The sequence below is a fragment of the Phyllostomus discolor genome, chromosome 12, assembly GCF_004126475.2.
Source record: "Phyllostomus discolor isolate MPI-MPIP mPhyDis1 chromosome 12, mPhyDis1.pri.v3, whole genome shotgun sequence".
Taxonomy (NCBI): Eukaryota; Metazoa; Chordata; class Mammalia; order Chiroptera; family Phyllostomidae; genus Phyllostomus; species Phyllostomus discolor.
The window spans coordinates 17,222,864-17,248,910 of NC_040914.2; the positions used below are offsets into that span (position 1 = coordinate 17,222,864).

Sequence of the window (26,047 nt, forward strand, 5' to 3'; positions counted from 1 at the left end):
AAGCGTGTGAGAGGAAGGATAGTTTACTTTTCTCTCTGGAGATAAGGATATTGTGAAATAAGTACGCGAAGCCAAAAGAGTAGGAAACATATCACAGAGGTGTGTCAGGCAGTAAATTAATAAAAACATTACGTTATCATCTTTTGGGATTTCGCGATGTTTGCGGTATTTGTCAGTTCTTTCGAGTATGTAATTTGTTGTCGTTTCATGTGCGAAGTAAATTTGTATATTCATACCCAATTTTGTGTTTGTGATTTTGTATTCATTTTCTTAAAGAACGCTCCCCTCCTATAAGCTCCATCCGCCCTGTTGCTGCCTCACTGGCACAAAATACTTGTTCTCAAGCTCTGTGGTGAGGGGCTAGTGACTGTACTTCGAGCCTGTTTCTTTAGGGGCAAAATGGGGATCATAACAGTGCCTACATTGCAGGGTTGTTAACTTTAAATAAGCCAAGGCCTACAAAGTACTTAGAGCAGGCTGGGACGCTCTGAGCACTGACAGATCTCAACTTGTCTTTTTTATGCTAATAGCACTTCTGTAGCTTTCCGACAAGGCCAGTATCTTCCCTTGCGCTTGCGCGTCCGACACTCCCACTTCCCCCTCGGTCTAGTCATCCCATGGGCTGTGCCTATTCTGTCGCAGGGGGTGATGGGCGGAGTCCAGTGGCTTTTTCCGGGATTTCCTCCCCTCTCCAAGGAACAACCCTTTTCCTATGACTGGCAGTAATGATTAGTTCGTAGTGATTGGAAATGGGATCCTATGGTCCAACCCATTTTGGAACCTCTCTTCCGACTTGGCCAGTTGCAAATTTTGGAGGGCGGGTTCTTCTGTGGGGCGGGACAGAGTGACGGGCGTCTGTTTGACTAATAGGAACTTGGCTGTAAGTAAGGCAGAGCCAATCAGAAGTGAGAAAACCGGATCTTGGGGCGGGGCTGGAGCTTCGGCAGTTGAACCGCTCGCGAGGAGGGGTGGCAGTGAAGAAGGTGAGCGGCGGAGAGAGCCGCGGGTGCGCGGGCTGGTTTGGCGATTCCGGGGGGAGGGGGTGCTCTTGGGGAGTGTGGGCTGCGGCGGGCAGCTGACCCGGCAGTGTGGGATTCGGGAGGGGCGTGCTTTTTAATACAGGAGGGTCCTTTGATGAGGATTTTTGAAGCAGAAAGCAGACTGAATCAGAGGGGGTTTTGTATTTCTCAGGAGGTTCTTTAATGAAGAAAGTGTAAAGCAGGACACAGCAAATGGTAAAATGTAGAAATGGACTTGTAATATAGCGATCTAATGGGAAGTTTTAAGGCAGAGAATTAATATAGCGCAGTATGGGGGGCGGTCCCTGCTATGAGTTATAAGCTTTGGTTTGGATGGAGGGCATGTGTAGAAGCAATATTGAGGAGGGTAAGAGGGAGGCCTCTGGAGATGAGGTTATGCTTTAACGAGTGGAAGGCTTAGTCTTTACTGGGGGCTCACTATGTGCAAAGAGCATCTATCAGGTATTATGTGAATTAACTCTTAAACTTCCTAACGACTTTGTTGTTAAGGCTGTGGCCTTGGGATGCTTGAGTTTGAATCCTGGCTTTGCCGCTGACCCTGCCATTGAATATCAAAGTGGCCTCGGAGAGTTCTTTACCCCTTGTGCTGCTGCGTCATCACTGGTAGACCGACCTTTTCTCTGACTATACCACTCCCCTAGTGGCCTCACGTAGCTTTGGGGCCTCGATAGTCTTTACATAGCGATATTCCCATGTACTCCCCCGTGAATTCCAGAGTTAAAATACCCAATGACTGACTCTTCTCTATTTGGAAGTTCAGCTGACATCCAGACCTTAAAAACTTATCCTGATTCAAACTGTGGTTTCCCCTCTTCAACCTCCAAATCCTGTTGATGGCATTTTCATTCTTCCAGGAACGCGAATGTGGGGCAAAAACCTTGAAATTGCCCTTCGCTCCTCCTTTTTGTCAAACTCACAAATGCCTTATCAGTCAAACATACCAGGAATCCGGCCGCGTCTCGCCACCTCCTGTGCTACCACTCTGATCTAAGCCCTCACTTGTCCTTGGTCTTTGCAATGAGCTCCTCACTGGGATCCCTGCCTGTGCCCTTGACCCCACATACAGGAGGATCTTGTTTAAACAGAAGTCAGGTCGTGTTGCTGCCCTGTTCAGATCCTTCCCTGTTTCTCACCTCATGTAGTCTCACCTCCTGTAGAAGGCCTTGCCAAGCCCACCGGGCCCCACATGATCCAGCTCCCCCTCCTCCCTGCCCTTAACTCCTACCACTCCTCCTTGCTCACCTTGCTTGAGCCACCTTGGCTTCCTCTTGTCACTCAGACATAGTAACTACCATCTCACCTGGAGAATGTACTTGTCCCCTGCAGATTACGCTCCTCCCAAATGTCTAGCTAGACTGCTTCTCCCTCACCACCTTCAGGTCTCTTCTCAAATGTCAACCTCACAGACGGGTCCTTGGCTGACCACCCAAGCTAAAGTAGCTTCTGTCACTCCCGGGCCCCTTGCCACTTGGTTTTAGTTTTCTTCATAAAACCACCATGTGACATATATCAGTGTTTGTTTATATGCACTGGGCTTCTTTTCTATTTGAGTTATTATTTATTTCAATTTTTAATTGAATTTGTTGGGGGCATTGATTAATAAAATGATATGTTTCAGGCATACAATTCTATAAAACATCATCTGTATGTTGTAGTGTGTGTTCACCTCCCCGAGTTGTCTCCCTCCATCACCATTTATCCCCGTTTGCTCTCGTCTACTTCCACCCACCCCATCCCCCCCATAATCACCATACTGTTGTCTGTCTATGAGTTTTTTCGTCGATCCCTTTGCCATTTCCACCCAGTCCCCCACCCCCTCTTTCTTCTGACAGCTGTCAGTCCGCTCTGTGTATCTAGTCTGTTCTATTAGCTTATATTGTTCATTAGACTCCACATATGAGTGAAAGCATGTGGGACTTGTCTTTCTGTGACTGGCTTATTTCCCTTAGCATAATACTCTCTAGATCCATCTATGCAACCTTAAAGGGTAAGAGTTCTTTCTGTTTCATAGCCGCTTATTATTCCATTGTGTAAACGCACCACAGCTTTTTTATCCACTCATTTACCCATGGGCACTTAAGTTGCTTCCAAATCTTGGCTGTTATAAATAATGCTACATAAGGGTGCATATATTCTTTCAAATGAGTGTTTTGGGTTTCTCTGGATATATTCCCAGAGGTGGAATCACAAGGTCATAAAGCAGTTCCATTTTTAATTTTTTGAGGAAACTTCATATTGATTTCCACAGTGACTGTACCAATCTGCATTTCCATCAACAGTGCAGGAGAGTTCCCTTTTTTCCACATCCTTGCCAGCATTTGTTGTTTGTTGATTTATTGATGATAGCCATTCTGACAGGTGTGAAGTGATACTTTCATTGTGGTTTTACTTTGCATTTCTGTTGCTTAGTGACATTGAGCATCTTTTCATATGTCTGTTGGCCATCTGTGTGTCCTTTTTGGAGAAGTGTCTATTCAGGTACCATTTTAAAATTTGGATTTTTTTATGTTGAATTATATAAATTCTTTATAAATTTTAGCTATTAACTTCTTATCAGATGTATCATTGGCGAATATGTTCTCTCATTCAACAGATTGTGTTTTCATTTTGTTGGTGGTTTCCTTTGCTGGCAAAGACTTTTTTGTTTGATGTGGTCCCATTTGTTTATTTTTTCTTTTGATTCCCTTGCCCAAGGAGATAAATCAGAAAAAATACTGCTATGAGAACTGTTTGAGATTTGACTGCCTGTGTTTTCCTCTAGGATTTTTATGGTTTTGAGTCTGACATTTAATATTTAATCCATTTTGAGTTTATTCTTGTGTATGATGTAAGAAGGTAGTCTAGTTTCTTTGTTCTTGCATGTGTCTGTCCAGTTTTTTTCAACACCATTCACTGAATAGACTATTTTTACCCCATTGTATGTTCTTGCCTCCTTTGTCAAATATTAATTGACCATAAAGGCATGGGTTTATTTCTGGACTTTCTAGTCTGTTCCAACAATTTATATGTCTGTTTTTAATGCCAGTACCATGCTGTTTTGATTACTATGGCCTTGTAGTATAGTTTGATATTAGGTAGCATGATTCCTCCAACTTTGTTTTTCTTTCTCAAGATTGCTGTGGCTATTTGGGATCTTTTGTGGTTCCATATAAATTTTTGAAATACCTGTTCTAGTTTTGTGAAATATGCCAATGATATTTTGATAGGAATTGCATTGAGTCTATATATTGCTTTGGGTAGTGTGGATATTTTAATGATGTTAATTCAGCCTATCCATGAACATGGTATGTGCTTCCACTTATTTGTAGCTCCTTCAGTTTCTTCCTTCAGTGTCTTATAATTTTCTGAGTACAGGTCCTTTACATCCTTGGTTAAATTTATTCCTAGGTATTTAATTTTTTGACACAGTTATAAGTGGGAATGTTTTCTTAGTTTACGTTTATGATAGTTCATTATTTGTATATATAAATGCAACTGATTTTTGGATATTTATTTTGTATCTTGCTTCTTTACTGAATTCATTTATCAATTGTAGTAGTTTTTTGGTGGAATTTTTAGGGTTCTATATATACAATATCATGTCATCTGTAAATAATGGCAGTTTTATTTCTTCCTTTCCAATTTGGGTGCCTTTTATTTCTTCTTCTTGTCTGATTTCTGTGGCTAGAATTCCAGTACTATGTTGAATAAGAGTGGTGAAAGCAGACATCCCTATCTTGTTCCTGATCTTAAGGGAAGCACTTAAGTTTCAGATCCTCTGATTCTTCCTGATTTGGTTTTGGAAGATTATATGTTTCTAGGAATGTCTCCATTTAGCCCAGGTGTTCCCATTTGCTGGCATATAATTGGTCATGATATTTTCTTACAGTCCTTTGTACTTCTTCAGTGTCAGTGTTACTTCTCTTTCATTTCTGGTTTTATTTATTTGGGTCCTCTTTTTTTCTTGATGAGTTAAAAGCTTGTTAATCTTGTTTATTTTTTCAAAGAACCAGTGCCAGGGTCCAGCCTCAGCAGGGTCTCAGGGTCCCCAAAGGATGCATGGCTAAGGCGAAGAGACTGAAGCTAGACACCGGGTGGGGTGCCAGAGGATAGCCAGGCTTTTTGGGCCTGACTGACTCACCTGGAAAAATCAATTTTTATTTTTATAGGGGAGGTTATACAACATTCAGTGCATAGTGTGATTATTAAAACAGAAACAGTTACCATAGAAATAATTTAGAAAAACAGAAGGTTTTACAGATCAATCATTTTAAACCAAGAAATAACGGAAAAGTACAGGAGGTCCCACAGATCAACTATATTAAACAAAGTTTATTTTGACCAAGAGGGTCATTAATCAGATAGCCAACAAAGCTATACGGGCACAAACTTTCTGGTGCCAGTTAGTAACTAGGTATCTATTAAGATTCTAGGAATTGGTCTAAATTAAAAGGGGGCAAGGGGTGATTTATAGGTATATAGAAATCAACTATTATCCATTGAGGTTAAATTTGTCTCAGTTAGGTAACTGGTTTTTTGCCTAGGTTTTTTGATTTATACATCTTGGGGGGCCATGTTTTTTGTTTGTTTCCATGTATTGAGATTATTATTCTCAACTAGAACTCCTTATTTCTATACACTCCTGTCCAGGGTATGGGAGGGGTAGTGGCTCTAATAAATCTTAACCTCTCAGGTGGTTACTCCCTAAGAAACATTCCTAGCAACAGCTTCCTTCAGCATTCTGGCAGTTGGTCTGTCCATAGTTTAATTTTGTCCTTAACTTCCCAGGTGGGGGAAGCAGGCAGCATTAGGGTTGCTAGGGGCTCTGTTGTGTGGTCAGCAAATCATTTCATGCAGAATCAGAGGCATCGTGCAGATTTTTTTGTTATAACACACAGGTATCCAAAAATCCCACCACCTATTGCTAGCAGGGACAGGCACACAGGAGGAGATAGACAGGAGATCTGGCCACAGCCACCTCTGCTGTGCGGATGCGTCTCATCTGTCCCGACTGTGTCAAGGTCAGCTGTTGGTTTCATTGATTTTTTGTATTTTTAAGACTCTAGTTTATTTATTTCTGCTCTGATCTTTACTATTTTCTTCCTTTTGCTTACTTTGGGCTTTGTTTATTATTCTTTTTCAAGTTCCTTTAGGTTTAAAGTTAGATAGTTTATTCGAGTTTTAACTTGTTTCTTGAGATAGGCCTGTAATGCTATGAATTTGCCTCTTAGGACTGCTTTTGCTGGTCTCATAGATTTTGGGTTGTTGTGTTCTCATTTTCATTTGTTTCAAGGTATCTTTTGATTTCTTCCTTAATCTCATTGTTAACCCATACATTGTTCAGTAACATGATACTTAGCCTCAATGTCTTTGTGTGTTTTTCAGTTTTTTTCTTGTGATTGATTTGTAGTTTCACAACATTGTGGTCAGAGAAGATGCTTGATATGATTTCAATCTTCTTAAACTTATTGAGGCTTGTTTTGTGTCCTAACATGTGGTCTGTCCTAGAAAATATTCCATGTGCACTTGAAAAGTATGTATATTCTACTGCTTTGGGGTGAAATGCTCTGAATATTAATTAAATCCATCTGATCTAGTGTGTTGTTTAAGGCCCCTGTCTCCTTGTTGATTTTCTGCCTGGAAGATGTACCCATTGAAGTCAATGGGGTGTTGAAATCCCCTACTATGACTGCGTTACTGTCGATCTCTTCCTTTTTTGTCCAGCAAGATTTGCTTTATATGTTTAAGTGCTCCTATGTTGGGTGCATGTTTACAAGAGTTATCTCTTCTTGTTGGATTGCTCCCTTTATCATTATGTAGTATTCTTCTTTGTCTGTTACTATATTCTTTGTTTTAACGTATTTTGCCAGATACAAGTATTGCAACCCCAGCTTCTTTTTCCTTTTCCATTTGCATGAATTATCTTTTTTCCATCCCTTTACTTTTAGTCTCTGTGTATCTTTCATTCCGAGGTGGGTCTCCTATACATAGCATATATGTGGGCCTTCTCTTCTTGTGTGTTCAGTCCACTGGGATTCTTAGACTCCCCCCACTAGAGGGCTGGCTCTATGTGAATTTAGAACTTGGCACCTAGAAGTGTACATAGGTGCTTAAAAGGTGGTACTTGTGCTGTATATAGCACCATTTTTGGCGTTTCTTGCGGGGAGGGGATGTTGTCTCCCTGTCTCACAGGGCAGGGTTGTTGAGCTGGGGGGTCTTGGGTGGGTCTAGATGGTGATAATAAACTGGGCAGATTGTGGTGGCCAGGGGCAGAAGCTCTCAGCTCTAGTTAGTGCTGGGGGAATGTGTAGGGAATGCGGATTCCTGGGCCTGCCCCCAGAGGTCTTGCTTCTCCAGGTTTGGGACCATGCCCAGGATCCCTCACTTCCATTAAACACCCTGCGGCCCTCACTGAGCCAAATAGGCTGTTTCAGAGCTCCAGCTGGAGCTCTCTCATCATTAAACCCCTCCTCTGTGGCTGGCCCTCTGCTGGAGACACCGAGATTGAGCAGGTGTCTGGCAGTCAGGGTGGCCTCCTGCAGGGGTGGATGTTGGAACTGAGACCTCAAGGGTGACAAGGAGTGAGCTGAGGGCAAAGAAGCCCTTGGCTATATCTCCAGTGTCCAGGCCCCCATTCCCCAGTGTCGTTCAGTTCAAAAGCTGCCCCTGACCTGTGCTTGGCCCAGGGCGCCGAACAAGTAAGAATAATCAGAATGGCTCTTTCTCATGGCTTCAGGTCTGGCAGCAAATCATCCACTCGTTGCATACATGGTCATAACTGACTGCGTGCCAGGCACTGTTTGAAATGCCTTGCATGTATTTAGTGAATCCCCAAAACAGTCCTACAAGGTGGGATCCCTGCTTTACTGATGGGGAGAGGCCCAGAGAGGATAAGTGCCTTGGCCAGGGCCACGCTGTGGGTAAGTAGTGGAGCTGGATTCCGAACCTGGAGTCCCAAGCCTGTAGCGTGTGCCATGCATAGGGTGTGAAGCCACTTTTAGATTAGTGCTGGAGGAGAAGGAACAGAGAGTTATGTGGGGACATGGAAAGTGGCCGGGGAAGGACACCTGCGTGATGACTAGAGGGACAAACATTCCAATCCACTGTGGGGTGCTGGGCAAGCCTCAGTTTTACCCTCTGTGAAGTGGGGATGGTTACAACACCTATCAGAGAGCAGAATTCAGCGTGAGTCTTTGATAAGTTGCCAGGTCCTTATCTAAGATAAAAGCTTTTGAGGGAAAGTGTGGGAGGGGGGGTCTGGACACCCTACGGGGTTGTGGTGGGCTGCAGTGTACACTGTGGAGGTCTGGAATGTGGGGTGTCCCAAAGGACTTTTGGACCTATACATTCTGGGGGTCACTGTGGAAGGCTTCGGTCTGTATTCTGGGGAGTACCAGGTGAAGTGAGGAGGGGATGCTATCCAGCTCAAATTCACCCACATGGTGGGATGTGATATCAGAATAGGGGCCAGGCTGTGTGTGTGTGTGTGTGTGTGTGTGTGTGTGTGGTGAATTGAAGAGTCCCACTAGGTCATGGCTGGGCTGAAATATGTGGTGGTGGTGGTGGGGTGGGGCTGCAGGGAGTGGGAAACACCATGGGGTGGGGGCTGCCAGGGGTGGGGAAGTACCCATGTCTGGTGTGGGAGGCGGTGCTGTGGATTTGTCTTCGGGAAGTCCAGCATGGAGGACTGTCAGCTCCGGCCCTGGGGTGAGGGCTGTGAAATCTGAAATATCCAGGGGAGTGTAATTTGGGGGGAGGAGCCAGGGGCAGAGATGTAACACTGGAACCCAGAGGGGGTCACCTTAGTGAAAGACCAGAGGGTGAGGCTGGGGCTGGGAAAGTGTGTGCGCGCAGAAGGCATGATGTCATGAGCCCCAGAAATGGGGTCAGGTGTGTGGGCCAGAGTGGGACTCTGGGGTGTCCACATGCAGTGCGCAAGGTTGAGGTGCTGACTTTGGGGTTGACTAGGGCAGAGCCTTGAAGGCTCGGCTGGGATGCCGGGATGCTGGGATGCCAGGATACCAGGATGTTGGGATGCCGGGACGTGGCCTGTAGAAGCTGAGGTGGGGAAGAGGAGCTAGGAGAGACGTGGAACTGGAACACCTGACCAGCCACCAGGAAGGGCCACTGGTCACAGAGCAGGGATAGAGCATGCAGGTAGAAGGACAGGGTCAGCTGGGGGACTGGGTTGCGGGGAGCAGAAGGGAGGGAGGGACTCCAGGCTTGGGGAATCCCCGGATGGGGGAGGGGGGCGGGGAGCAGGTGGTGTTCAGGAGGGTCTCTCCAAAGGAGAGAGGGGTGGAAAATGTGAGCGTGGGGGAGAGGGGTTTACACAGGATTTGGGAGGGAACAGAATCCAGGCAAAATATTTGGATGATGGAATACAGACTGAAAATGGGGTGTGTGAGGAGTAGAACCTTGGGATATGCAGGCAGAATCCTGGCGGATTAATGGGGGCAGAGAGCAAAATTCAGGTACTATACGGAGGAACCCCAGGAGAACGTGGGGGCTGCTGCAAGGAGAAGGGGAGTGTGCCCCGCTCTGCGCCCCCTACTCTCGCTGAATCTGGGAGATGGGGATGGAAGGAAGGGACTTGGGGAGGGGAGGGGAGGGGGGGTTGGTCTTGGGAACTAGCAGAAGAGGGGCGGGGCTGCAATGTGGAGGGCGGAGGTTCTGCAGAGCGGACGGAACGGGCGCACCGAACCTCCAGGCCGTCTAGGGAAGGAGCGATGGGGAGCCGGGGTCAGGAAGGGCGGGTCGAGCTTGCAGGGTGGGAGATTTATTCTATCAGCAATTGTTGAGCGCTCACCTCGTGCCTAGAAGAGGGGATGGGGAGGGAGTGGGCGAAGTTTGTGGAGGTGAGGGAGGCAGGTGTGTTAAGGGAAGGGTTGAATTCGGGTAGAACATTCACGGGCTTATAGCTAGCTGGTGACTGAGGGGAAGCTAATGTTTCATGGCTCCTGGATTTGGAAAGGTCCTTATTATCTAGTGAAGGGCTGCTATCTTTGGGGTGAGAATGGGGGCTTATGTGGGGGAGTGGGGGAGGAGGAGAGCTGGAAGGTTGCAGCAAGGATGGGGTGGGGCGGGCCCCCTTCCTCCTCTGTCCCCTCCCGGGAGTTAGGTAGCACAGATGGGGTGGTAACCGAACTCGGAAGTAGTGCGGTTCCCGAGGTGTGTTTTGCAGCTGCTTCGAACGCCTTGGTAACCGAGATAGTGCCACCGCTGATTGGCTCGTGGCGTCTGAGGGCAGGTCAGTGGGCGGGGTCCGGTGCACCTGTGGGGCAGGTCCGGTGCCGGCTTTGGGGACCAGGGGATGAGGGGTACGTTGAAATGTGTGGCTGCACAGAGCTCCGAACCTCTCAGAGAATGGAAGCACAACTGCAAGAGTGTGAATTTTCAAAGGAAAGAGGTCTCCAGATTTTAGGAGCCCCTCTAATACCAGAGACCCCTCCATCAAATAAAGTCAAAGTGAGCACCTCAACAATTGCTTGGGTCTAGGGACAGGTGCCTGTCAGGAGGTGCGGGGCTCAGACGGTTGTCACTGGGCCTTTGAGAAAGGGAATCTGTCGATGAACCTGGCGGTGGTATTCAGGGAGCCCCCGAAATTAATTGCAAAAATATATGAGTTTATTCAGTTTGTCTGGGGAAGTTTCAGAGATCTTACTAGATTCTCAAATGCTCACGACTTGCAAACGGCTGAAAATCACTGACCCCAAACTTCAGGGGTCATCATCTTCCCTGACAACATGACTGACATTCCTGATACCGGAATTTAGGAGGGGCTTCCTTGGGAACGTGGGAGGACGAAAGGAGGCGGTGGGGGAGAGGAGGTCAGGCATTGGAGAGGTCCCCATGACTGGCGTCTCGGGAAGCCCTGGGTGGCCCTTGTCTTTGGAGCAGCAGTGGGACGCTGGGCAGGGCTCTTTGTCTCCCGGAGCCTCAGTTTCCCTGTCTGCACACTGGGGAGGGAACGGGCTTGCCTTGTCTCCATAGTCCCTGTCACGCTCAGACACAACAAAGCAATAATAACGATGATGGTGCCAGTAGGTATTGAGTGCTTGCTGTATGCCAGGCGTGACTCAATTTCTCCAAGGGTTTTGACATGATTAGTTCATTCAATCCTCTCACCTGTCTGAGGAGACGGGGTGCTGTTCTCTTACCTAGGTGTCCGGCACGGACATCACCTGGCCTGTATACCTCTACTGGCATCCTCCTCCCTCTTCCACCTCCTCGCTGCCCTCCTTGCTGTGCTTAGAACAAACTGGGAACTACTCACCTTGGGGCCCTTACCTGGCCGTTCCCTCTGCCTGGACGCTCTTCCCAGGCTCTTCCCAGGCACTCACGTGGCTTTCTCCCTCCCTCCAGGCTGCTGAGCAGAGGTGCCTTCCCTGGCCACCTTAGCCAAAAGAACAACCCCACCTCCCAGCATTCCTGTTCCTCACTACTTGACACTTTTCTACCTCTGACTCCTGGCCATCCTCACTGAGGGTGGGACTGCAATCTGATCCCTGATCCCCAGCCCCCAGGGTGGCCTGCGGTTTAAAGATAAGGAATCTCTAAAGATAAGGAATTTAGGCTGTACTAAAATTGGAACAATACAGAGAAGATGAGCATCACGCCTGCCCAAGGATGACACACAAATTTTCGAAGCATTCCATATTAAAAAAATAAATAAAGATAAGGAATCTGGCTCCAGGAGAGGTTAAGTAACCTGCTTGTGTCTGCACACGTAGCTGAACCTGGACGTGACCCAGGCAGCCCACGGCTGCCATCCTGAAGCAGCCCCCGGACTCCGGGCCGAGGTGGAGCCCTGACTCACTTCCAGCTCCTCCACTTGAAGAGCTGACAGTGAGTCATAGCTCTACTGGCTGAGAGAAAGTTCTTGTGCTTACGACAGACTAATTAATAAAATCAATGTTTAATTCAGTGTGAGTGATTTACATGTCATTGATAGTATGTAGCACTGGGTGTTCTCTCAACGTGGACCACTGCCCCTGTATGGTCAGTCATGGCCGCTCCCTGGCCGCCTTCAGTTCTCTGCTCAGATGTCAGCTTCTCACAGAGCCTGCCTTGCCCCCTCTTTAAACTCTCTGCCTCACCTCACCTCACCTCACCTCACCTCAGGACTCTCTGTCCCCTTTCCAGCTAGACTTTTCTCTACAAATGTTTGCTGATCAGTGAGTGAATAATAAGTATATAACAAGTATAGAGATTAATAAATAATAGTATTAATCACGATTGTCTTTTTTTAAAAAAGATTTTATTTATTTATTTTCAGACAGGGGAAGGGAGGGAGGAGAGAAACATCAATGTGTGTTTGCCTCTCGTGTGCCCCCTACTGGGGACCTAGCCCACAACCCAGGCATGTGCCCTGACTGGGAATTGAACCAGTGACCCTTTGGTTCACAGGCCAGTGCTCAGTCCATTGAGCTACACCAGCCAGGGCTTACTCATGATTCTCTTGTTGGAAATCATATATGCTATCAGCCAGCATGTATTGGGCATAGTTGTGTGCAGGAAATAGTCCTGAGTACTTTTATGTGCACTGTCCAATTTAATCCTCACATCAACACCATGAGGTCAGTGCCATTATTATACCCATTTTCCAGATGAGGAAACCAAGGCACAGTCTCTTTCCTAAGCTGCCACAGCTGGTAAATGGTGAAGCCAGGAAATGAATCTGGTCTTCCAGTTCCTGAGTCTGGCTCTCTGTCTTGTCCCCTCCTCCAGTGACACTGGCCATGGACCAGCCAGCTGGCCTGCAGGTGGACTACATGTTCCGGGGTGTGGAACATGCCGTGCGGGTGTTGGTGTCTGGGCAGGTGCTTGAGCTGGAGGTGGAGGACCGGATGACGGCTGACCAGTGGCGGGGCGAGTTCGATGCCAGCTGTGAGTGTGCCTGCCCCAGGGGGGGATGCCCCTGTTCTTCCTCGGGGTCAGCTTCTCCAAGAAGATGAGCCCACCTGGTATCCTGCCCACCAGCCTCTTCTGCCAGACCAGAAAAGTTCTGAGATTGGGAGGGGGTGTAAGGCTCATTCCTCAGGCCAGAGGCACTGGGGTCAGGGAAAGTTGGAAAGTCTGGATGCATGGCCCTTGGATGGGGCGAGTGGTCAGACTTCAGGAAGAACTTTTCTCCCCACTCAGTCATTGAAGATTTGACTCACAAGACAGGGAACTTCAAACAGTTCAACATCTTCTGTAACATGCTGGAGTCAGCCCTGACCCAGGTAGGGACTGGGACTGGGGGTTGGGGGGGCGGTTTCTGTGCCCTGGATGCCTGGGCCGGGGGGTAGATGCCCATCTGATGTGTGTGAGATCGTGAATCTTCTCCTTCATCGAAGGGGCGGGGCTATTTCTTTCTTTCCTTCTTTTCCAAATGGAAATGGCTTATTGATTCTGATGAGAGTTATTCTCATGAAGAAAATTCAGGCCACAGAGAAATGTAAAGAAGACAGGAAAAATCGCTTTGCTGCTAATCCTCATTCCTGGTAATATTTTGGTGAAAATCACTCTGGTTGTTTCTCCATTTCTCTATTTATTTGTGAACTTCCATGAGTGTGTGTGCGTGTGTGCATTTAGATCTATAATGGTCCAGGGTGAGGCTAAAGTAGATTTACAGTTGTGAGTATATGAAACAGGGTTTATTCTTGTATTCATATTTATTAATTATTGTGTTATTTTCCACATGAACAACCGTGACCCCACTTCTGCCGCTCTATGTATATGTAGTTGCTGTATTTCCCAAGCTATTCTGTAACCTGCTTTTGAAAGATTGAACGATATTTCATAACAATGTGGTCACATCCGTGCCCAGGGCCAGTCATTCATTTTGTCACTGCTGTTGGCACGGAGATACGGCAGCGAACAAGGACACCAAGGTCCCTGTCTGCATGGAGCTGACATTCCAGTGGGAGCGATAGACAAGGGAAAATCAAGTCCTGTCAAATGGTTAAAAGTAGTAATAGGGGAAAAAAAGCAGGCTGAAACTGAGTGTCAGGGAATGTTACTCAAATGTCATTTGAAAACTATGTTATCAAATGACCTACGTTACCTCTCTGATTGCAGATAAAATATGCACCTGTGTAACTGCGACAGCAGTAGTGTGGGGCCTAGAAAGTGAGAGTCCCTCTTAACCCCCTTCCTACCTCCCACCCCAGACTGTTAACATTTCGGTATCTATAGACATGATAGCGTGATCCCCAGGAGCAGGGAGTTGGAATTCCGGCCCATCACTGCCACTTACTAGCCAGAGCCTGGGCCAGTTACTGCCCCCCTCAGTGCCCCAGTTTCCCTATCTGTAACGTGGGGTGACAGTAGCCCCTGTTCCATAGACTTGTGAAAATTAGATGACTTACATGAAAAAGTTTAGAATAATGCCAGGCTTGTAACAAGAGCTGTATAGGTATTGTCTGTTTTTATTATTAATGACGTTTGAGTTTGTCATCTTGGTTAGTGGTTGCTCGGTGTTCCAGCGTGCTCATTTGCCGTGATTTCTTGAACCCAGTGGTGCTGAAATGCCTTGGTTTCAAGATCCCTTTATACTTGACATAATTTAAAAATTATTGAGGATGCCAATGAGCTTTTATTTATGCAGGATTTATCTATCAATATTTGTTGCCACATTATAAATGAAAAAAACAATTTAAAGATATCTATTAATTTATTTAAAAATAACAATAGTAACAAAACTGTTTATGTTAACCTCAATAACATGTTTATGAAAAATATAATTTCTAAAACAAAAGAGGAAGGAGTGTAGCATTGTTTTACATTTTTACAAATCTCTTTAAGGTCTGGCTTTATAGAAAACTCCTGGATTCTCCTGTGTGTTCTTGCATTCAGTCTATTGTGACAGGTTTCAGCTGAAGTGTATGCAGAAAGAAACTGCCTTCGGTAGACATGTAGTTGGAAAGAGAGTCCTTTAGTAGCTTTTTCAGATAATTGTGTGCATCCTTCTTAGCTAACACGTTAAAACTGGGCAGGTTGGTTGCAATGTGGAATCAGAAACCACAGCAATGAACTCTCTGTGTTCTGTGATAAAACCTACTGGTGCATCTGGCACTTTGCCTGGGTATTTTGCCCGTTTTGTAACATCCCGTGTTGGTCATTTGGAAATATTGGTGCATTGGTTGTGCAGCTCTTCCAAATGTCGCCACATTTCATTATCCAATGTCCGGAGGTCACGTTTGTTAACATCCTCATTGATCGTGTCAGGAGAACCTGTCAACACCCAGAGGCTGTCAAACACATGGTGGCAGACCCGAGGTTTCCCAACTTCCAGTTTTGCTCTGATGTTTGAGTTTTATCATTGGCAACAAACACTGTCAGCTGTTTTTCTGGATGTGGCAGGCTCACTGTGTTCGTTGTTGAGAAAATGCCTGCCAGACACCCAAGGCCAAATGACCCCGGTTCTGTCGGGTAAAAGTAGCGTTCCATGTAGGAGTGGCTGCCTTTGCTCCAGGCACAACCGCACAGGTGCTCTTCCTGAGACAATGGTTGCGCTTGGGTGTGCCGCAGGAGGCACGCTTCCGAGTGTGTCACAGAGTCGTGCAAAGCTGTGTACAAGAGGGTTGAGCTGCAGTGAAATTAATCATTTTTACAGCATTATTGAGAACATTCCCAGGGTTCATTTCCTGTTATCTATCTCTCCCTCCCTCCTGCCCACCCCACCCCTGAGACTGCGAGGCGCTGGAGAATACAATGCCCACTAGTACGTGTGTGCCACTGGCTGAATTTCTGCCAATGGGCACCAACATATTTACCTGCCCCTACTTTTGCACCATTAGTGCAAATGTCAAGACAGTGAAAAGGACAATGACATCTTAGCATCATTATGCAAATTGTGTTAACCTCTTGGACTCCCTGAAAGGGTCTCAGAGATCCCAGGGGTTCGTGGACAGTACATGGACAGCCACAGTCCTAAGCTGTCCCCCATGGCTGAGCATTTAGGCTCTTTCTAGTTTGTCCCTCTGATGAGGCCCTGGCGCCAGCACCTTGGACAGGGCCATGGTGTTCCTCAGGTGCAATGTGGGAAATAGCCCCGAGAAGGTGGCCCAGGTGTGCAGGCTGTGTGCTCTGGGCATGGCCATGTTGGGTCTTGTGGCAGCTCCGCCCACCCTCTCCCAACAGAGCAGTGAGTCGGTGACCCTTGATCTACTGACCTACACGGATCTGGAGTCCCTGCGGAACCGCAAGATGGGGGGCCGCCCAGGCCCTTTGGCCTCGAGGTCGGCCCAGCTCAACTCCAAGCGCTACCTGATCCTCATCTACTCTGTGGAGTTTGACAGGTGGGACAAAGGGCTGGCTCTAGGTCCAGGCTAGTGGGCAAGTGGGAGAGGGTGTGGTTAGACCTCAGGAACCCCCGATACCCAGGGCAAGGTAGGGATGTTGCCTAAACCCGGCTTTTGTAATCTTCAGTGTTGAGGTTTGTGTCATTTAGTATAGTGTTCGGTTACAAGTAGCAGGATAGCCGTTACCAGTGCCTTAAACAAATAAATTTATCACTTGACAAGATGTCTAGGTAGGTGGTGGCAACTCAACAGTTTTATAAGGAGCCTCTGGCTCCTTATGGGATTTTTTGTTTTGTTTGTTTTCTTTTGTCATCCTCAATGTGTTTGCTTTTTGATTTCATCCGTATCTCTTCATGGTGACAAAATAGCTGCTGGACCTCCTGGCATTGCATGTGTATCAAAGCAGGAGGAAGAGGAACAGGGCTATGCTTGCTAGTTGCATCTACTCTTTTTATCAGGAAAAGAAAAGTGTTCCCAGCAGACTCCCAACAGATTTCCCATTATGTTTGGCTGGAAATAGTCACATGGCTTTTCCCATAATGCTTGGCTGGAAATGGCATCCCTTTCAAAAGGGATGCTGGGAATATGAATGTCTGTCTTTGTGACGGGAGGCAGCAAGGGAGAAGGCCGCTGGGAATGGCAGTTAGATAGCTGGGGAAAGCATCTGCTCCCTTTGTTAGTAGCTCCTGGATTTTCTAGTGGGAAGTTATTAATCTCCTCTGAATAGCACCTGCTGGGGCAGCTTATCAAGGTGCTCTACCTTCCTCCAGCCAATGGGGACCCAGGTCAGGTCATCTGGAGTCTCCTACTATGGAATCTCGGTTAGGACTGTGCTTGGCTGTACGTAACATGGCCCAGCGCTTCCACAATTGCTATGTAAGAGGGTCTTGGGGGAGGCTGACTGGTGGAAAGCAGGCAGGGAGGGAGCTCAAAGCTGCCTTTGGAATTTAAGCCTCTAGGAATGTGAGGCCTTTGGAACTGTGTGTTTTCCTATCCTAAGGTGCTCAGGGGCAGGTAGATACCCTCAGGGATTCTTGGCCTCTGAGCCCTGGTTCTAATCCTCCCCAGGATTCACTACCCGCTGCCCCTCCCGTACCAGGGCAAGCCGGACCCTGTGGTCCTTCAGGGCATCATCCGCTCGCTGAAGGAGGAGCTGGGTCGCCTTCGAGGTCTGGATGGCCAGGACCCTCGAGACACCAGGGATTCTGAGATCTGGCACCTGCGGGAGCAGTGAGTCTGGGAAGGGAGGGCAGTTGGGGCGGGGGGTGGGGGCACATCCCACCATGCACTGCGGGGTCCTATGTTCTGCGCTGTTGGGAGGACGCCAGTCCCTCATTCACGGAATATTCTAAGCTCTCCTCTGTGCCCTCCTTGTGTTGAGTGGTGCTGGGGACACAGTGGTGACTGAGACAGTCCTGGCCATGCTGTCCTGGGACTCTCAGTCCCATAGGTGAGATCTGTGCAGATGCAGTGGGGGTGGGGGTGGGGGATCTCGGAAAGGGTGTGTGACCCAGCTGGGTAATTCCAGACCCAGGGAACGACATGGGGACATGGGCGAAGACAGAGTAGGAGGAAGTGCTATACCCTATGCTTCTTTTATTCTGGTCCCCTCCCTGACCCTCATGTGAGTGACAAAGACAGGGGGCAGGTAGACGTTGACCACATAACTACCCAAGTATGTCACTGTGAGTGGAGGTGGAGTTAGTCAGGGAAGGCAGCCTGTGCTGTGGAAGGCTGTAACAGGAATTGGGTGGGGTCTTGGGGAGGGTCAGAGGATGGGGTGGGGAAGAGCATTCTAGGCAGAGGGAACAGCATGTGCAAAGGCCTTGTGTTAGGTGGCATGTGGTGAGAACAAGGGTCTGGAAGAGTGAAATGAAGTGAGCAAAGGCTTTTGACATATTGAGTGCCTGCTGTGTGCTCTGGGCTGAGGGGGAGCTGAATCGGGGGCTTGGTCTCCACTTGGAGGAGGCCCCACATGTTGGGGAGGGCTAGTATTTTCAATAGTAGTAGCAATAATAGTAATAATCAATAGTAGTAGTATTAATACCAGTTGCGAATGTTTTTGAGCATTTAACTGGGTGCCAGGGACTCTGCTCAGTGCTTTATGATTTTAATGCATTTAATGCTCACAAAGTAGGCATTACTATTGTCCCTATTTTACAGAGGAGGAAACTGAGGCCCCAAGAGGTTAGAGTACTTGCCCAAGGTCACACAGTGAGTAATGTGGCCAAGCTAGACTTGAATCCTCGCAGCCAGCACCAACTGCCCTCCTCTTCTCCAGCCACTGTGTGCTGTTGGCAGCTCCTAGCCCGGGACTGAGTGAGCCCTCAGTGCTGACTGGGAGAACCAGGCCTCTCCTCTCCCGGGTGTGAGAGCTCAGGGCGCTGCAGGACCCTGCGGGTCCTCCTGGAGGAGCTTGGCTGTGCAGTGCTGGGAGCAGGATGAGCTTTACCTTCCATTCATCCTCGGGAGCTGCGCTTGTTAGCTCACTGGGGCCTGGTGGGTGCGGGCCTGTGTGCGTGTTCCCCGGGATGGCCACGAGGTGGCGCACTCTGCACGGAGATCCCACAGCTTGACGGTGGCTTCTTACTTTTCCTTCCCAGTTTGGAGTTAGGGAGTTTGGGAAGACGTCAGCATTTATTCGTCCATTCATCCAACACTTACCGAGTTCATGCTGTGTGCTGGGCACGCTATCTGGCACTGTTAATGTTTATTGAGGTCTTAGTGCCAGACCGGGTCTCTACAACTTTATCGGTGCTTGTTACTATTGTCTCACCTCACAGAGGTGTGAAGGGACGCTGCCCCAGGTCACCCAGCTTGTAATGGATGTGGGCAGCCCGGCCACAGAGCCCACCTAATGGCCAGACACCTGGTGACCGTCCTCATGGGGGGAGGATCCAGACAGAAAACACTGATAAATTACCAGCTAGAAAGCTAGGAAGGAACGTGCAGCCAGCCCGGAGAGCGGAGAATAGGGATCTGACCTAGCGGTGGCGGGGAGTGTGTGTGGGGGGGGGGGGGTGGGGAGGCATGGGGGGGTGGGACAGTCAGGCTTCCCTGGGAAGTGATGTTTGAAGGATGGGTGGAGTCATTCCCGCCTGGAGAAGGAAAGTTCTAGGAGGAGGGAGCTACTTTTGCCAAGAGAGGCTTGGCTGGAGCCCCCCAGAAGAGGGAGTGGGAGGTGGGGGGGGAGGGGAGACCTCTGCTGGAAGGGGCTGAGTGGGAAGCTCCTTGGAGAGCTTGGGGGAGCCACAGATTTTGAAAAATACTTTATTGGGAAAAATTTCAAGCACACACAAATATAGACAGTAGTGTAATATGTGTGTATTTGTGCCCTGGCTCCAGCGGTTGAGACATTTCGCCCATCTTGTTTGACTTGTGTCCCCCCTCCCCAAAGAAGCGAATGCTAGACATTCCTCTTCTGTAAATGCTCAGTGTGGATCTTTAACATACAAGGGCAGTTAAAAGAAAAACGCAAGCACTGTTATTACATACAAGGAAATGAGCAAAAATTCCTTACTGTGTGTATGTGTTGACGTTTCTCTGATTATCTCACAAATGTCTTTTGTAATTGGCTTGTGTGATGATACCTGAATTCAGCTACACTTTGCAATGTGTGATGTACTTCTTAAATCTTAATTTATTAGTCTCCCCCTTTTTCATGCTACTTATCTGTGGGGGAAGGCAGGTATTTGTCCTATGGAGTTTCCTACAGTGTAGATTTTGTTGACTTTGTCTCCATGGTTAATGTGTTGCCCTGTTTTCCATATCTCTGGTGAAGTGTTTATCCAGCCTATAGGTGAGTGAGATTCAGGGTTTTGAAAGACACCTCCCGTGGGGGTGCTGTGTCCCTGCCTCCTGTCGGGGGCTGCTGGGACTGACGCCATCCGATGTTGAGAGCTGGATCCCTCTCTTATGAAGTTCCCTTCTGCCCAGCACATCTTGGTTGTTCTCATTTGCTTTTCCCTACTCACCGATGAGGCTGAGCGCTTTTTTGTGTGTTTATTAGTCACTTGGGTTTCCCCTTATGTGAGTTGCCTATTCACCTATCATGTCTGTTTTTCTTCTGGTCATCTATTTCCTATTGGACTTCCAGGAGTTCTTCATATAGACTAGATATGAGCCCTTTGTTACTTTATATGTGTTTCAGAAACCCTCCTCTCCTCCTTCTCCTAGCCTTGTCACTCTCTTAATAGTGTCTTCTGGGAAACATCCGTGTGAAAGAGAACATCATGTATTGGTTGTCTGCTGCATGTGCCCCAAACCCAACCAGGGAATCAAACCTGCAACCTAGATATGTGCCCTGACTGGGGATTGAATCTGTAACCTTCTAATGCATGGGATGATGCTCTAGCCAACTGGGCCATCTGGCCAGGGCTGCAGGTTACTTCTTGTACACCCCTGGCTGGGGACCTGGCCTGCAACCCAGGCATGCATGTGTCCTGGCTGGGAATTGAACCTGTGACCTTTTGGTTCGCAGGCCAGCACTCAGTCCACTGAGCCACACCAGCCAGGGCTGCAGGTATTCTTTCTGATGCTCATATTGTCTTTGGCCAGTGGGAACACCATCATTTTGGTTCCTACATCGTTTTGAAATGACCCTAGTAACCGTTGATGGCTTCCTTGTGTTCTGGCATGTCAAGCTGTCTTGGACTTTCTTTACCTTTCTAGTCTCAGAACTAGTATAAGGAATTTTTCCAAGGAGCTCTGGTTTCTTTTAGCGGAAAATTGGATTTAGAGATCATAGTCTGGTTGCTAGGGTGCTCTTTCCCATTGGGTGGACATTGCTTTCACACCTTTTTAGTGGAAAGAACAAGAAAGTAGATACATTTTTAGAAACAGAAAAATGTGTTGATTTAACCTCTTTTATTTGTATGTCTTTTTCTAATACTGATGGTCTTAGTTTCTAGTAATAGTAACATATTTTCTTTCTTTATCTTAATACCAATATAGTTACTACTAATAAGGGTACTGAATGAAGTTCAAGATTTTTTTTGCAGTTCCTTTTGTCCTTAGGCTATTTCCTGCTTGCTAAAATAAAGTTCCTTTTTTGTCGCTTGACACCATTTTCCAACATGCCACTAATTCTGATATAGTTGTGCTTGAGCCAGTTTCTTTGAATAATTTTAGTGATTGCTTTTGTTCAAGCTTACTTACATAAATTATTTTCATAGTTCCAATTTCAAAATGAAAAAAGAGGGTACATTCAGAGGGGTCTGGCTTGTATCCCTGTTGCCACCTCTGTTTTTTCTTTTTAATTTTTTTGATTTATCCTTATATATTTTTGAAAATATACATATGAACATATATAATTTATAATTCCCTTTTTTATTTTTCATAAAGAGACATACTAAACATTCTTCTGTACTGTGTTTGAACATATCCTGGCTATCACTCGGTGAGAAGAAATAGAAATCTTCCTCGCTCCCTCCTACAGTTGTGTGGTCCTCAGTTTAGTGGATGTACCACAGAAATTCAACTAGCTCCTTGTTGGTGTACATTTGGGTTATTGCCACTCTTTTGCAACCACAAATAGTGCTGCAAGTCATGGCCTTGTGTGTGCATCTTTTTCTCAAAGAAGGGTTTCAAGCACTGTAGTGACCTGATTGTATCTGCATTTTAGAAAGTCCTCTGGTGAATGGGAAGCAATGAGACCCCGCTAAGGGGTCAAGGGGAGGCTGGGCTGGGGTCAGCATCTCAAGGTTAGGCTTTGAGGTTATAGAGAAGGACAGATCAATGATATGTAATTAGAACTCAACACAGCTGTGTCCGCCCGTGGTATGGATGGGGGTGATGTGGCCGTGTTCCTTGTCACGTGAGAGGTGGAGGAGGGGAGATGATGGGACCATGGGGGCAGCTGGGAGTGTGGTGGGTCCCCCCTTTGTGGGGGAGGTGAAATGATGGTGTGTGCCCACTTCCGTGGAGGAATGGGGATGATGAGACCATGCCCCTCTGCTACCCCCGGCCCCCCAAGCTCTCGCTTTCTTCTCTTTATCCCCTCCAACCAGGGTGTCGCGCCTGGCTTCTGAGAAGCGAGAGCTGGAGGCCCAGCTGGGCCGATCGCGCGAGGAGGCTCTGGCTGGGCGGGCGGCGCGCGAAGAGGCCGAGGCGCTGCGCGGGCTTGTGCGCAGCCTGGAGCTGGAGCTGCGGCAAGAGCGCGGTCTCGGGTACCGCGGGTCCGGCCGCCGCAGCCAGGACTGCCGCCGCCTGGCCAAGGAGGTGAGGGAGTGCGGCGGCTGGCACGGGCGGCTTGCGGGGACGCAGACCTGGGTCACAGACTGGACCTCTGCGCCCCTGTCCATTCCCGCAGCTGGAGGAGGTGAAGGCGTCGGAGCGGAGCCTGCGCGCCAGGCTGAAGACGCTGAACAGCGAGCTGGCCACGTACCGGAGGGGGTGAGGGGCGCGGCCCTGGTGGGCGGGGCCTCGGAGCAGCGGACCTGGACTGCGGGTGGGCCCGGGGCTAGCGGCCCGGAGTCTGAGGGAAGTTGGGCGGGCCCACTCTGGACAGAGGGTAGGTGGAACCTGAGAATGGGCGGGGATGGTGGGGTAGGCGGGGCCTAGTGGACTGCATGCGGTGTAGAGTTGGGAAAGGTGAGTGGGGTCTGGAAAGATGGGCAGGCTTGAGGTGGCATTCAGGAGGTTGGTGTTGGACGAAGGGACCAGGGAAGGGGCGGGACCTAAAGGTCCAGCAGAACGAGAAGGGCGTGGCCCAGCAGGTGGGAATCTGGGTGATTTCTGCAGGGTTTTTTTTTTTTTTTTTTTTGCGGGGGGAGAGGGTTGGAAAATTGGTGAGGGAAAACCAGGGAACTATGGGAAACCTCAGGAAGAAGGGTCAGGTGAAGAAGGTGGTTAGATTGTAGGGAAGTGACAGGTGGTGCCTTTTGGAAGGGATGATGGGGCTCCGCGAGGGGCGGATCCTGGGAGAAGGTTCCTGGAGGGTCGTATAGTTGTGGGAGGGGGTGAATGTCCAGTAACTGATGGACCTGAAGGTTGGAAGATGGTGAAGTCTGATAAGAGGACTGGGATCGGAGTTGTCACCACCCGTGGGAGACTGACAGTGGGACCTGTGCTCCCAGGAGACGGACTCCGCCAGTGGTGCCGCACCCAGCCCGGGAGGGCCGGGCTTCGTCGTCGCGGGAGCGCTCCACGTCCCGTGGCCGCTGCGCCGCCCGCTCCTCATCGAGGGAGAGTGGCCGCGGGGCCCGGGGTCGAGGCCGCCCTGCCTGCCCCTCGCCCTCGCCCATAGGTGTGTGCCCTGTCCTGCCCTGCCGGTGGGTGGGACGGACTAGAGCGGTGGAGGCATTATCCTGTGACCGCAGCCGCTTCTTCTCTCCACACCCTTCCACTCCGTCCTAGGTGGTCGCATGCCTCGTTTTGACCCCACAGCCTTTGTGAAAGCCAAGGAGAAGAAGCTGAGAGAGATCAAGATGAAGTTAGCGTGCATTTCCTTCTCACTTGCCCATATCCCTGCCCCTTTACCTAGTCCTCTGACCCGAACCCTCATCTCTCCCGGTCACCCATTCCGTCTCCATCACCTGTCACCTGCTCCATCTCTTCCCTTCCCTCGCGTGACCTCAAGCGAGTCACCGGGCCTGGCAATGACTCACAGGGGCACAGCGAGGCCCTTCCCCGAATTAGCCAGGCGCACAGGCATGCGTTTCATTTCGGTTCCCCAGGCAGCAGCGGCAGCGGAACCGACTGGGCAGTGGAGGAAGCGGGGACGGGCCGTCTGTCTCCTGGGCTCGCCAGACTCGTCCCCCTGCTGCCGTGACCGGCCGAGGGGACGCAGCTAACCGCTCCCGAAACCGTAGCTCCTCGGGTAACGGGCTGGAGGGGCTGGAGCGCGCCGGGCGGGGAACGAGTGCTAGGCTGCACGAGGGCTGGGCGGGACTGGCGGTAGCTGAAGGCTCACCATCTCCTCCTCCCTCTAGTGGACAGTTTCCGCAGCCGCTGCTCGTCTGCCAGCTCCTGCAGCGAGTTCGAAGATTTCTCTGAATCCCTTCCTAGAGGGTAAAACTTGGGCCGGCGGAAAGGACCTCCAACATATAGACGTCTGGGGAGACTGGGAACAGTCTGTTGCAGGCAAATTGAGTGATGGAGCTTTGAAACCGCAGAGGAGGGTGAGGTGGGAGGTGCCAAAGACTCCTCCCATTGGTCCTCCATTCCTTCCTCCTTAGCTCTCGCCGGCGCCTCGGGAAGACCCCCAGTCCCATAACCTTGAGTGGGTCCAATACTGTGAGTGTCATTCCTCAGGCCTTGGGGGAGGCAGGGTCAGCACGAAACCACCAGAAGCCTATGCGTTTCTCCTTGATTCTATTCTGGGGAGCAGGTTGCCAAAGCGCCTGTGAAATGTCTCTGGACAGGGAGTGTTTTGAGACCACTGGATTGCAGGGGAGAATGGGCGGGCATGAGGTTGGGGCACAGGACGCTGGTTAAGAGCCCCACAAATTGCCTCCTACCCCCTGTGTGACTCCAGGGTGGTTAGTTACTCAGCCTCTGCCTCAGTTTCTTGATCAGTTAAATGGGGATGGTAATAGTATTCATCTCAGAGGGTTTTGATGAAGATACAAAGTTATTTTGTATAGGTGCCTGGAAGGTGTCAGCTCTTATTTTTTCCTGAGATCCTTAGGTTCAGAATTTCTGGTGGGATTTGGGGGGCAGGAGGAGAGGGAGGGTGCTCACCTCTCTCATGCCTCCCCCCCTGCAGAAGTCCACCCCCTTGGGATGTGGGCGCCGTCAGAAACACCTGGCCAATTCTGGGGGCTGGGTCCCCATCAAAGGTGAGCCCAGGACTCCATGCCTCCCCCTCACATGCCCCAGAGCCTGCCGGGGTGGCACTGAGGCCATTGGCACTCCCTGTGGCCTGAGGCCCCCCACGGCCCCCCACACCGACGCCTGCTTTCACAGAGTACAGCTCCGACTACCAGGCTGCTGACATGGCGGAAATAGATGCCCGTTTGAAGGCCTTGCAGGAATACATGAACCAACTGGACACGAGGTCCTGACCTGGTAGAGGGATCACTGTCCCTCCAGCCCCTATCCACCCTGGATTTGGCGTGTTGGAGGCGGGGCTGGCGTGTCCTTCCAGCGCCACCCGGGCCCGCCCCTCCAGGTGCTCTTGGGGTCTCAGGTGTGTGAGGCCCTTACATACACCTCCAGCTCCCTCAGGCTTTGCATGCTGGGAGGGAGGGTCTGTGCCTTTTGTAAATAAATGTTTTTGTACTTGGGATCCCTCAGCTTGTGACTGAAGGGTAGGGGTAGTGGGGGTTGGGGGAGATACGAGGACTGGGAGGAGGTTTCTTTGGGACCTGTGTGCATTTCTGGGCATGTCTGTGACTGGGGACAGATTAGGGGTCAGGCTCGGGGAAAATCTTGCACTCCCTGAAGCAGTGAAAGCTGCCAACCTGCGGGGTGGTAGTGAACCACCCGTCCCAGAGGGGTCCAGGCAGAGATTCTGCACAGGGTGTCTGTGGCCGTTTGGTGGAGAGGGGTGTCTCATAGTATGATGCACTGCCTGTCCCCCTCCCCCCGCACACACACCTGCTGCCAGAGACACCTGGGCTGACCTGGTGCTGACTCCTGTGCTCTGACCTCTGGGTTCTGAGCTGCGCTGTTGCTTTGGAGCTGGTGCCTTGGTTCAGGGTTGGAGCCCTTAGTTCTGAGCACCAGTGAGGACCGAGTGCTGGAGGTAGCTGAGTGTCTGTGGGAAGGATGTGGGGATGGGAGGCAGTCGGCAGA

At 49.4% G+C, this 26,047-nt stretch overlaps 1 protein-coding gene and 1 non-coding gene across 4 annotated transcripts; both read left to right on the plus strand.

Annotated features, from left to right (window-relative positions):
* The first annotated feature begins 888 nt into the window (after positions 1–888).
* On the plus strand, positions 889–25,538 carry CCDC61 (coiled-coil domain containing 61). Of its 3 annotated transcripts, none has more exons than XM_036013072.1 (14): positions 889–983; positions 12,750–12,908; positions 13,164–13,246; positions 16,149–16,306; positions 17,378–17,539; positions 22,318–22,528; positions 22,620–22,702; positions 23,386–23,555; positions 23,666–23,741; positions 23,986–24,128; positions 24,241–24,319; positions 24,487–24,547; positions 25,009–25,089; positions 25,217–25,538. In XM_036013072.1, exons 2-14 carry the CDS (start codon positions 12,761–12,763, stop codon positions 25,256–25,258), a joined length of 1,497 nt encoding a protein of 498 aa, XP_035868965.1. In that variant the 5' UTR covers positions 889–983; positions 12,750–12,760; the 3' UTR covers positions 25,259–25,538. The 3 variants fall into 3 exon arrangements, with proteins under 3 accessions (XP_035868965.1, XP_028385819.1, XP_035868963.1); XM_028530018.2 differs by having other exon boundaries at positions 24,487–24,544; positions 25,017–25,089; XM_036013070.1 differs by having other exon boundaries at positions 24,487–24,542.
* On the plus strand, positions 11,575–11,683 carry LOC114511765. The gene has a single exon (XR_003685734.1). It is a non-coding gene; the product is annotated as a U6 spliceosomal RNA (small nuclear RNA).
* Positions 25,539–26,047: the final 509 nt, after the last annotated feature.

Coding starts and splice junctions, on each gene's coding strand:
- CCDC61 (XM_036013070.1), top strand. CDS start 12,761: ATGGACCAGCCAGCTGGCCTGCAGGTGGACTACATGTTCCGGGGTGTG. Junction 17,540..22,317: donor ATCTGGCACCTGCGGGAGCA/GTGAGTCTGGGA, acceptor CCCTCCAACCAG/GGTGTCGCGCCTGGCTTCTG. Junction 23,742..23,985: donor CTGAGAGAGATCAAGATGAA/GTTAGCGTGCAT, acceptor TCGGTTCCCCAG/GCAGCAGCGGCAGCGGAACC.